The following is a 12,540-nucleotide window of genomic DNA, read 5'->3' on the forward strand; positions in this document are numbered from 1 at the left end:
GACTGTCATGGCAGTATATTGGCAGTCCCAGTAACTTTGATAAAGGATTGCATCCCTGTTTCAGGCTTTGTTTCCATGCCCCACCCCACCACACTTCCTTGGACAGTGGTTTCCGGGGGTCTTTCCTAGGCAGTTGCCTTCTCACTGTACACACTTAGGATGATGATGTCCTCTCCACTGGCTTCTGGGGATGCTGCTGCTTAAATTTCTTTCCTGTGCCCTTGATTTATATATCTAACAAGCTCCATCTGGATAGCCCACAAATCTTTCAAACTCTTTTTTTTTTTTTTTTTTAAATGTTTTATTTATTTCTAGGAGAGAGAGAGAGACAGTGTGAGCAGGGGAGGGTCAGAGAGAGAGGGAGTCAGACTGAAACAGGCTCCAGGCTCTGAGCTGGCAGTCAGCATAGAGCCCGACGCGGGGCTCGAACCCACGAACCGCAAGATCATGACCTAAGCGAAAGTCGGACGCTTAACCGACTAAGCCACCCAGGCGGCCCTCTTTCAAACTCTCCTAAACAACTTATGCTCACCCCTAACTCAGACCTCCTCCTGTATCAGTGAATGGCAACTGCATTTTTATTACCAAGCCACCTGAATCCTCAGTCTGGATTCATCCTTTTTTCTCACATTTCAAGTCATCAATTCTACCTCTTCGATCTATTCATCTCTACTACCTCTGTGTTCTAGTTGGAGATAGACCAGAGCAGATACAGTTGTGCAGGTTGGGCCTGAATAAGGGCATCCCACTGAGATCAGGTGGGACCTCTCCTCTAAGGCATGGTATGGGTTAGCTAGCAAGAACTGTGCCACAGGGTATCTTGATCACTTTGTAAGAAGTGTGGGGAAACACTGGTTTTCAGTAGTCTTGCAGATCTCAGTGACACGATGTACCTTAGTGCAATGTCCTTTTTAAATTCAGCTATCTTCTCTTCCCTGGCAAACGCCCCACCCCCTGCCCATTGTGTGGTAAGGAATTCTATTTGGGGAAGGGACTCAACAGTAGCTGTAATATAGGCAAGGATGCTGCTGTCTCCCCAAACTGTTCTACTTCATTCTACTCCCAACTTTTGGCTTTGTCCCTAACCAAGTTGTTCCTTTATAACTTTGTACAAAGTCCAGTAGATTTCCTATTAACCTACACATCTGATCTTTCCTCCCACACCATATTCATGGGTTGACTTTCAACCATTTACAATCACCATCACCCCATTTTGCATCTTTGCTTCTGCTTTACTCCCTGGGCGGGTTACTATTTCTTCATCTTCATTTTTTAGTAACTTTCTCCCGTGTTAGGTAGAGGCAAATACTGAACCTAGCCTTAACTTCTCTAGTGTTATCCCACAAGCCTATAAGCATCCAGTGTATCCCTGTGCCCCTTATTTGGCCAGCATGGTTACTGGTCTTGACAGCAGTGCACTGGCATCTAAGCTTTTTGACTTTCAACAATGCTAGGACTGAACCTTGCCTCCCCTCCCAATTATATTTAAGCCTCTAAATAGGTGCAGTCAGGCATACTTTGGGTTTCACATTTATAGGTCAAGAAGTTGAACCACCATGATTGCATACATGCTGAGTGTAAACCTGTGCCAAGTGGCTCTGGTCTTTACTCTTAGCTCCTAGCGAAAAGGGATGCTTGGAGTTCTGTTGTAAAGCTCTGCAAACTGCCACAAATTTGAAATAAGGGTCTTAGAAATTTGTAATAGTTTCACTGTAATTCTATACTCAACTTTTCACTTTAGTGCACTTATTCTAGCTGGCCCCTCGCTGCTCAAATTCTGCCTACTGTGCCACATAGTGAACCTGTAACTTGCAGCCCTTAACACCGGTTTATAATAAAGGGACTAATACTTCAGGCCTAATAAACTCAAACCCCCCCCAAATTGGAAAGATGAGAAGTAATGGGCTTAAATTCTCAAGACTAAAATGTTACCATCCCCCTTTGTTTTTCTATGTCCTTGATCTTGGACAATTTTAAAATGTTACCACAGTTGAGTGGCTCCTACACATTAAGGACATACAGATTTTGGCCACTGCATCAGCCAAAAAAGGCAATGCTAGACAGGTGAGATCTTGGGAGGTTTTTCTTAGTGCTAGGACTAGATTTACAAACCTATTAAAATGCCTGCAGTCCTGGATGAAGGGGTTTGAGGGGATTTCCCTGAACCATGGGAAGGATTACAATTATTCAGGGATAAGGAGTATGTTCTCAGGTCATATTCAAACCAAAGAATAATGGACACAATTAAGGTAGAACCTAGCATTTTATTTAGATCTTCATTAAACTGTTGGAATTGAGAACCAGACATACGTAATAAACCTCCAAAAATAGATCCTGAAAGGCACTTTCTGCTTAGGGCAAGCAGTCATGGAATAAGCATGTAAACAAGCTGGCTTCTCTGTACCACACCAGCCAAGTCAGCTTTCTCCATGGCCAGCCGCACCAGCTCTGCCCTCCCTTCTGTTAACACCAGCCAGACCCCCTGTAGGTCTAACCCAAGGTTTTTCTGTAGGACACCTTGGCCTACCTGGGAATGCTGGAAACATGTTGTTAAAGGAATCATGGTGTTGAGGAAAAAAAAAAAAAAAAAAATCTTTTAAAAGCTGCCATCTGAGGTGATGGCTTCTCTGTACTTACGCCATACCCCAGAATACAATAAATAAGCAATTAGAAAATGTTCAAGTATGAAGGGATTTCCTCCTCCCCGCCAAAAGCACTGCTCTCTGAAGGAAGCTGGTTTCTCTGTAGCTACACCAGCTGTTCAGAAAGCTCATTGGACCTGGTTTTGAAAATAAAACAAAGTTAAAACCCTGGGAGGAATTATTGTGCAGTGTGGATTACTCAGTCTTTCTTATAAAGAAAAAAAAAAAGTTATCTGGTACCAAAGTGTGCAACCTACAGACCCTCAGGTACTGCCCTGTGACTTCTCTGTATGACATCACAAGGGTGCCAAGTGCCTGTTTTTCTAGAGCTAGGAGTTGGTGGTTTGGCTAGTGCTGAAACCATGCATAGGATTGGTTTACTAAATAAAAACCTTATTACGTACGTCCTCCAAAAGACAGCTGAAAAGTGGAGAGATTTTGATTTGGTGCTATTTAAGAGATGGCAATTAAGAGCATAAGCACCAGGGAGATGGTTTAATGGTAACTGCCTTTTTTTTTTTTTTTTTAATGTCAGGCTAGAGCTCCAACTGGAACTTGCGTTACATGCAAGAATGATTGGATAGGGAACACTCCCTGACAAAGAGCTACATAATTAGAAATGGATCAAGTTATAGGGAAGATAAGGGAAGGCTTCACATTCTTAATAGAGCTCAAGACATTACAAATTCATGCTGACAGGGCTATGGCATTGCCAGACAGAGGCTATAATGGAACTACAAGTACTTTACGTGCACATTACAGGACATTTTCAGCATTTGGTGGGAAAGTCAATGCAATTAGGATTTTAGAAGGTTGGGTGATAGGGCACAAAGGTTCAATTTCAAAGCATTATTTACTACAGTGTTGTTGGTTTGTTTCTAGGCAGTTACATGGATCACCTATGCTCACTAAATTCATTATAATGGTGAACAAAACACCTAGGGACAGAATAGCAAGACCGACTTACAGTCCCCCACACAAGCTAAAATTCATGTCATTGACTAGAGTGACTGCAACTGATCAGGAGCTGAAAGAGGACAGGAAAATTTAGGAAGAAGGGCCCTTTCCCTCAGAGCTTGAAGGCTTCTCTGTAGCCTACGCCAACAAGTCTGGGGAAAAAAGGCTAACACTTTCAATACTTAAGCTTTTTGGGCACTTCCCATGGGAAGCTGTCCCTACCAAAGTGGCCATAGGCTGCAGTCCTCTGATAAATTGGCTTCTTCAGATCCAGATCCCTGGAATATACAAGTCCGTAACTTAATATGTAGCATTCAATAAAAAATAAAGCAAAACAATCAGCAAGACTCATTTTCAAGAGTTCTGGCAAATGAGTTCAGTTCTCTGGGGCTTGCTAGGAAAAAAGTTTGTGGCAGAAGTGTTTGTTACTTCCCTGGTGTCCAAACTCCTCGCACAGTCCTTATTAGTAACTACAGTTCTTGTTTTTCCATCCTTGGCTCAACAAATATGAAAATTTGTCATTATTCTGATAAATTCCAAATGTCAAAAAGCTCATCTGAGATCACAGCATACTTACCAAGGTCCCACGCCCAAGCCCTGTTTATTTTCTTTATAGCAGCCTTGAATATCCCCACTTATCTGTACTAATTTCTTTTAGGTAAAACAGACATCCTTAGATAACATGAGCACAAAGCCCAAAAATGCAAAAGACTTTTCTAGGGTGGTTAATCTAAGCCATGGAACACTGTAATTTTAGATTTTTCTTAATATAAGCCTTTACTAAAGGCAATTTAGAAGATAACACCAACAGTTCTAGGAATTAAAAGGTTTCCCACTTTGGAGTCTTCATTCACACCCACCTTCACCTTCTCGGATTTAAACAGACCTCAAATATATATATATATATTTGTGTATATATATATATATATGTATGTATATATACACATACATACACACACCCACACCCTCATTTTTCACTAACAATAGGCTTTACCATCTTTACCTGACAATGACCCCAGGGCGGAGGTCAAAATTCTTCTTCACAATCTCTAATAGCTCTCTCTCACTCTTCTGAGAGGTGCCATAATGGAAAATGGAGATAGACAATGGATGAGAAACTCCAATAGCATAAGAGACCTAAAAAGATTCAAATGTCATAAAAAAGTCAGTGATTGAGACCCACACATTTGTACAAATACAGCGGTATTTAAAAAACACAAATAACTGCACTATAAGCCCTCCCACTAGCATGACTTCTAATCACTCCAATTATTTAAGAAAGTATATACCTGCACAAGAACCCTTCTGCACAGACCTCCTTTAACAAGGGATTTTGCCACCCAACGAGCAGCATAAGCAGCTGAACGGTCCACCTTGGTATAATCCTTTCCTGAAAAGGCACCTCCTCCATGAGCTCCCCAACCGCCATAGGTGTCCACAATGATCTTCCGGCCAGTCAAACCAGCATCCCCCTGCAATTAAGGGATATAAGTCACTTTATGCCTAATCCTTTCCAATAAATGGTTCTAGATCAAGTTTGTTTTAAGTACTTATTCTGGATCACTCAACTAAAATCCTCAAGATTCACATGTAGACTTAATTAACAAAAATTAGAAAAAAGGTGGCAGTAGCCAAATTTGCAAGTAACCATTACAGAAAATCCAAAAAAGTAAATGGAATTGATACTGCAAGACCTTACCTGAGGCCCACCAATAACAAATCTACCACTTGGCTGTAGATGATAGATTGTATCCTCATCAAGATATTTTGCAGGTACAACAGCTTTGATAACTTTCTCCTTTAGGGCATCCCTCATCTCATCAAGACAAACTTCTTCATCATGCTGAACAGATATAACAATTGTGTGGACTCTAATGGGAAGCACAGCACCTCGATCTTGCATGTACTGCACAGTCACCTTAAAGGCAAAGCAGATTACCAGAACATCAGTTTATCAGATAAAATGGAGAACCAAGGCAAAGCTAAGTTACAATACAACAAAAGATAAACACTAGTCTTTAGTTAGCTTTATGCCAATGCAGTATGTGCAATCTAGCTTTATGATCATCACTTACTTGAGTTTTAGAATCTGGGCGTAACCAAGGCAAAGTGCCATTGCGGCGTAGTTCAGCCAGTTTGGCATTGAGCTTGTGTGCTAAGACAATAGTTAAAGGCATACATTCCTCAGTTTCATCAGTGGCATAACCAAACATCAAACCCTAAAAAAGGAAAAAGTCAATGTGATCAATCCAAGCTTTACAATGTCATGTTAGAAGAGATACAAATAGAGGCTACCAAACTACCTGGTCTCCTGCACCAATATCTTCCTCATTCCGATCAAGATGAACACCTTGGGCAATATCTGGTGACTGTTGCTCCAAGGCTACCAGCACATTACAAGTCTTGTAGTCGAACCCTACAAACAAAACAATGTCTTAAGAAGGAAAAAAAATAAAGCTATAGTGATACCTATGCCTTCTGTTTACAAGAATTATCTAGAATTTTAAATAGTGCTAAAGAAATCTAATATAGATACCTCCCCCTTTTGAAAGTTAGTGTTTCATCACTTCAAAAAGAGACCTACGCTAGTGCTTGTTTTCACTAACCGAAAGAAATCTGAAGAATTTCTGCTTTTACAGAAAAAGCTGCTACTGTACTCATGTAAGTCTATTGTAAAAGTGAAGCCTTGCTTTCTTCCATCATTTAGGCTTTTAAGTTTCATACAAAAATTCTATTTTTGGACAGTAGGATAAACCTATATACCCAAAACTTAGTACTTTTAAAGACCAGAATAGGGCTGGAACAAAAGGGATAGTAAAGTTGTACAAGTGGAATTAAAAGTTAGCAGGAACATTCTAAAAGAGCTAGAGGGGCGCCTAGATGACTCAGCTGGTTGAACACTCAACTTGATTTCTACCCCCCCATCCTCCCCCGCTCTCATGTAGGATCAAGCCCCAGAGTCAGACTTTGCACTGAGAGCAAGGAGTCTGCTTGGGATTCTCTCTCCCCCTCCTGTTGGCATGCACTCAGTGTCTCTCTCAAAATAATAAACTTTAAAGTAAAAGAGCTAGAGAGAGTTGAAAATATCTAGAAAAATGAGCTTAGAAAAGCCAACTCTTTAAAACACACCTTTGGAAGAATCATCATATCCAATGTGTTTAATGGTTTCACGAACCACTTTCTGGTAATCAACAGCAGCTCTGGACGTAATCTCCCCAGCAAGAAGGATCATTCCAGTTTTAGCAACAGTTTCTAGTAGAAAAGAAATTCACAATCAAATGCCACTCTTAAAAAGTAATTTTCACGAGACTACCTTTCCATCAGTTGATAAGCAGTGTTTAGAACCTACCACAAGCCACTTTGGCATCAGGGTCCTGCTGAAGGTGGGCATCCAGGACAGCATCGCTGATCTGGTCACAAATCTTATCTGGGAAAAAAAATATTTCTGGGTCAATTTATCTCATTGTCAATAAACAATCTCATTGTCATTTCCTTATAAATACAGCTGTAAAAATCTTTGGGAGAGGTTTCTTTCAAAAACTGTGGTGAAACCTACAGAACATAAGAATTACCAACTTAACCATTTTCAAGCATACAGTTCAGTGGCATTCAAAGTACGGAGATCTTAACTGCTGCCTGAACACAGCACTGCTTTACCAGAAACCTTTTGCCTGAAGAATCAACGCTGGATATAATACTACATGTTACTTGAAAACTTGATACCATAGTCTTAATATAGCTGCACCACAAGCTCACCAATTCAGATTAGCCAGCAGAACACCCAGCACGTTTAATATATTTAAATTCATTGTGATACATTCACTTTACACCTTAGGACTCAAGCTCATCTCTAAAGTATTAGACATTTTGAAAAATTAGGTTCCCAGGCGAAACCATTTCCACTGTTAAACAGAACAGACACATAACTAAAGTTAATCAAATTCAAGAGTTTATCCTCAAATCCAAAAGCAAAGCTGGGAAACATTTTTGATTCTGCCAAGAGTAGTCCACGAATAGGAACTGAATGGACTGGGAAATATCCAATGTGTTCTGAATCCTTGTTTCTTCCCTCACTATACTGCCATTTATTAAAAATTGGGAGAACAGACATCCTTCTCCCAGAGAGATCACTCTCCTGAATTTTCTACAATCATCTAGAGACAGCAAAATGCATACATATTGCAGTCAACTCGGAAGCTCCAGACTTAATTTACAAACTGCTATAAAAGCCTGTGACTTAATTGATTAAATTAATAAAACGTGGGCCAAATACTTGCGAAATTCTCAAGACTGAGGGAAGGTGGGCAACCCACGCCAGAACACCTGACCTTTGCTCATCAGGATCTTGGGGTTTGTCCTCTCCTATACCACGAGGCTGCTTGTGAGATTTCATCACAGGCCCGGTAAGCTTACTAGAGAGAAGAGGATCTTTAAAAGCCGTTAGACTAGATTACCAGGTCACTGTGGTCATCCTACAGAAAGGTAGGGCCAGGAGAGCAGAAGACTGATCTTTACTAGCCTGGGATTGAAAGTTCCTTGAAATAGCTTCACTCGTTCACGTGTAAATTGATCTCCATAATGGCGGACCAGTGGACAAAGCCCAGAGGAGGAGATGTTCGGGAAAACCCTGCCTAACGGTAAAGCCCCAGACTTTAAAGGGAAATCCAAACGAAAGGCAGCTCCCACTGAATTCAGGCTTCCAATCCTTTTCAAACCTGGTCCAAATAAGGCAGGCCTTCCCCAACCCGCGCTATATTTAGTTGGACGCTGTCACCTTGACGGCAAGGCCATATACTGCAGGAGAGCATGTCCGTACTCTCCTGTGTACCGTCACGACCCAAGGCAAGGAATGGGCAGGCTCGGCAGACGCCCCGAGGCGCGGGCCCCCGCTCCGCACGCCCGACGGCTCCCCCTCGCCCGGATGCCACATGCGGCAAACACGTGGTTGCGGCTGCAATGCGGGGCGCGCGCTCCCGAGGGCCGGCCGCGAGCACTCGGGGCCGGCCGCCCACTCGAGGTCTTTCAGACGGCGGGGCGGAGATGAGGATATAGTGCCCTCCCCGGGTAGAGCACAGCTGTCCCGGCCCCCGCCCTTCTCGTTTTCTAGAATCTTCCGCATGCCGAGGCGCGCGGCCGGATGGGAAGGGAGGGGAGGAGAGGAGAGGACAGAGGAGGAAGGGGGAGGGGAGCGGCGGCCACGCGCTCGGCACCGGCGGCGCCACGAGGACGGCGCGCCGCCGCCGCCGCCGCCGCTCTTCCCACCGCCCGGCGGGCGAAGGCAACTAGCGCGGGCACGGCCGCCGGCCGGAACCGGCCGCCCGGGCCCGGCCCTGCCCACGCCCCGCCCCTCACTTCCCTCCAGGGCCCGTCACCTCACCTGAGTGGCCTTCCCCCACAGACTCTGAGGTGAAGAGGAACGTGCCCTCCTCGATGAACGCCTCGTGAAAGCCGTTGAGCTGCCCGTTCATGGTGGTGCTCGAAGCGGTGAGTGTTAAGCGGCGCTGAGGAAAAAGGGAGCGGCAAGGCGGCGGCTGCGAAAGGTGCACAAGACGTGGACGGCGCTCTAGTAGGCTCGGGCGGGCGGCGCGGAGCGAACGAGGCGGCGGGCGGTGCGGCCCACTATTTATACACAGCGCCAGCGCGCGCCCGGCCCGGGCCCCGCCCCTCGGCGCCGCGCGCCACTGCGCCACTCGCGCGGGGGTAGGCAGAAGGGGCGGGACGCGGCCGCGGAGCCCGGGCTGAACCACTCTGCGGGGCAGGGGGAGGAGGCGAAGGTAACGCGCCCCTGCTGCAAATATTTAGTCATCTTAAGCACGCATAACAAGGGATAGGTGGCGATGCGAGTATCCTGGGTGCCCGTACCCTTCCGTGTTCTAAGTGGGAGGAAAACTGACGTGGACTTTATGGGCCTGTTCCCCTTGCTGTGACATGGCACCTCCCTGCCGACCGTTGACCGGGCTGTCAGTCCGCGAGGTCGCGTCCCCCAGCGGTGACGACGGGAATTGGCGGAGGTTTTGTCCTCAAGCTATGCCTCAGGGTCTTTCCGGCCGCCCCGCCTTAAGATGCCCTGGTGACAGGGAGCCAGAGGCCTCAGCCACGTGAAAGTGGCCATCTTGATTGCCCAGCGCACGATTCTTCTCACGGCCTTACTCGTCTGCGCCCTGCTGCCGACTGGAAATCCCGAGGCTTGCTAGCAATTTCTTGGTTAATGCCTCGGTGGTGAAAATGGCTGAAAAGCAGAATAACGAGAGTTCTGCCATCGATTCAAACGATTGCCGTCCTACTCCCACCCCAGCGCTAAAGTTTCTGAAAGAGGCTCTTACCCTTTGTTGCTCATGCAGTGGAGGCCGCGCTCCGGCTCCTTCAGCTCCGGCCTTTTCTGTCCAAGAAAGGAGGCCCCTCGCAAGGCTGCCCTTGCACTTGCTGACTTTCTTACGTCTTTGAAGGGAAAATAATCGGTGTTTAGAGTGTCCTTTCAATCCTCTGCTCAGGAGACGGCTGTTGGATATTTTTCTTGGGGGAAAAGCCCTATTTAGCCCCTGTATGTGATTAAGCAGATCTCTTGATAAGGTGAAATGGACCTTGATAAGGTCCGTTTCATGCAGCTTTCACTTTAAAACATCAACCTGCGTTTGTCCCAGTTTTGCCCATGAAGGGAATTCTAGGGAGAGAAGAAAAAGGGACGGAACGGAATTTGAGCCAAAAAGGAGCAGGGAGTCAGGGACGGATTTTATGGCGTCCCCGTTTGGAAGGAGCCCACAGTGGGAAAGGAGGGCGGTTGTCACTTCCTCTGGTTCAGGGGCTGCGACTAGATACAGGCCTGACAGGGGCTGCTGTCTTGGTGGCCCCGAGTGTATTAACATGGGATTTAATAATGGTATTCCGGAACTGCCCGCTTCTAGGATTGGATCCACGTTACCCTGGGGAGATGAATGAGACCCCTTGGAGCAGCCTCCAGCTGCTTAACTCTCGGAAAATTAGCTAAATTCAGAAGAACTATTCTGTCAGCGCGGGAGGAAAGGTGGGAGTTTGCCATTGGGAAACAATGGAAGCACTTGGGCTGTGCTAGAGGCTTTGACAAAGAAGGTTAAGAAAGAGCTCATCATCTTTAGACTTCCTGACCAAATCCATGGCGACTCCAAGCAGGCAGCAAGTTTAAATCACAAAAGAGACAACGTGTTATTTTTATTTTAATTTTTAAACAAACCACTGAGAAAAGCAACTGTATCAGACTTTCATATTTTTTTTGTTTTAGTGTAGCTCATCTTTTTTTTTTTTAAGCAGAATGCCAATTTATTAACTCACAATGAGTAATAAAATTGCCCACTGGAACAAATTGCATGTGTAGGCTGGTCAGTGTATTATCTCCCAGCAGAAAAATCTATATGGGAAGCCAGAATATAATTAGAAGGTTATTTGATTAATATGGAGGCAGAACAAGGGGATTAGTTAAATTTAATGATTAGCTCATTAAACCCTGATACCCCTATGCTACCAACTCCACAGTGGGGCTGTTCCTGCCAGGAAGATTAGCATCAGCTGTTCGTACTTGCTTACCTACTTCTCTTTGTGGCTCATAGCATGTGTAATATAGTGGTTAAGAATGAGGCGTTTTGGAGTCAAGCCTCTACCACTTATTAACATTGCAGTACAAACAATCTCTACATTTCAGTGTCCTCAGTCTGTAAAATTGGCATACTAATAGTACTGTCATAGGACTGCTTCAAGGATTAAACGAAACCATGCAAGTTAAGTCTTTAGCTCAGTATCTAGAACATAATAGGTATTTTTTTAAACATCAGCTATAAAAAATTGCCCTTAAGTGGCTTCTAATTGCTGTTAGGTTAGAGACTAAAGTCCCTGTATATCCTAGTGTGATTTGGCTGCTCCTCCTATGCCACTTTCTCCTCCTTTCTCCTTTTTACTTTGGATTTCTTTCAATTAGTAACAGTTGTATTCATTAATTGATTAATTTTGAGACAAAGCAGACACGTTTTCAATGATTTTCTATTTTTCACATTGTTCCTTACTCCCACAAATACTTAATGAGCACGGCTGGCGGGCGGACCCTGGGACTGGTACTATGACATTCCTAGTCTCTGCCTACCCCGAGCTCTAAATGGGAGGAGATGCATGGCTAACTCCTCATCCTTCCACCCCAGCTCAGCTACCCCTTCCTGGATGAAGCCTTCCTCTACACTAATTTCTCACAGGGTCCTGTGTTTCCTACTAAAATGCAATTTGAAGTTATAGCACTTCTTGCTGTGATTTGTAAGCTCTGTGACAGTGAGAAGGTGGTCTGTTTTGCTCAAGCTTTGTTACTATCCGACACACAGAAGGTGATTAGGAATGTTTGAGGAGAGGGAAAGAGAAGAGCTGGTGAGAGCAAAGGAGACATTAAAAAAGAATAAGTATAAGGGATGGCAGAAGGAAACAGGGAAATAAGAAATCCTGGGGCTCATGTAAAATCAATGAAAAGAGCTACAGTTTTATCTTAGTTGCAAGCATTATAATAAACTTGAGGCCTCTTTACTAACAGGGAAGTTCTTTGCCATCCTGCTCTGAGAAGGGATTTCTGATTCTGTACATTAGTGCCCATAAGGGTAAAATAAACCAGGAGAAGTTATTGGTTTATTTCATATTTAATATTAATGAGATTTGTTGAATGTGAAATGTTGTAAAGCACAAGAAAAAAACCTAATCACTGGCTAAAGGTTCTGGATTTCTCAACGTAAAGAATATTATTGTGGCGGTAGTCTGTGAAAGAGGCAAGGTTGGGATTGGACAAACTAATGTTTGTGACCCACATAGCAACTATAACAGCTCCAGGTCTTATCAGTTTGCCAGGGAAGAAGACAGTTCCAGTAACAAAGAGAAAGCATTTGCAGTGTAAGAAGTTGTTCACTGGACAGGAGAAAAGAGGAAAATGATACCAGGTATA

At 44.3% G+C, this 12,540-nt stretch overlaps 1 protein-coding gene across 1 annotated transcript; it reads right to left on the reverse strand.

Moving 5' to 3' along the window:
• Positions 1-2,244: 2,244 nt before the first annotated feature.
• Positions 2,245-9,203, reverse strand: MAT2A (methionine adenosyltransferase 2A). Its single transcript, XM_039217618.1, has 9 exons — positions 8,977-9,203; positions 6,949-7,026; positions 6,729-6,851; positions 5,903-6,015; positions 5,675-5,818; positions 5,299-5,517; positions 4,889-5,071; positions 4,603-4,736; positions 2,245-3,877 (listed from the first exon to the last, which is right to left on the reverse strand). The coding sequence occupies exons 1-9, from the start codon at positions 9,065-9,067 to the stop codon at positions 3,775-3,777; spliced, it is 1,188 nt and encodes a 395-aa protein (XP_039073549.1). The 5' UTR covers positions 9,068-9,203; the 3' UTR covers positions 2,245-3,774.
• Between the last annotated feature and the right edge of the window lie 3,337 nt (positions 9,204-12,540).

This window comes from Hyaena hyaena, unplaced genomic scaffold (genome assembly GCF_003009895.1).
Source record: "Hyaena hyaena isolate Hyena2069 unplaced genomic scaffold, ASM300989v1 scaffold_699, whole genome shotgun sequence".
Lineage (NCBI taxonomy): Eukaryota > Metazoa > Chordata > Mammalia > Carnivora > Hyaenidae > Hyaena > Hyaena hyaena.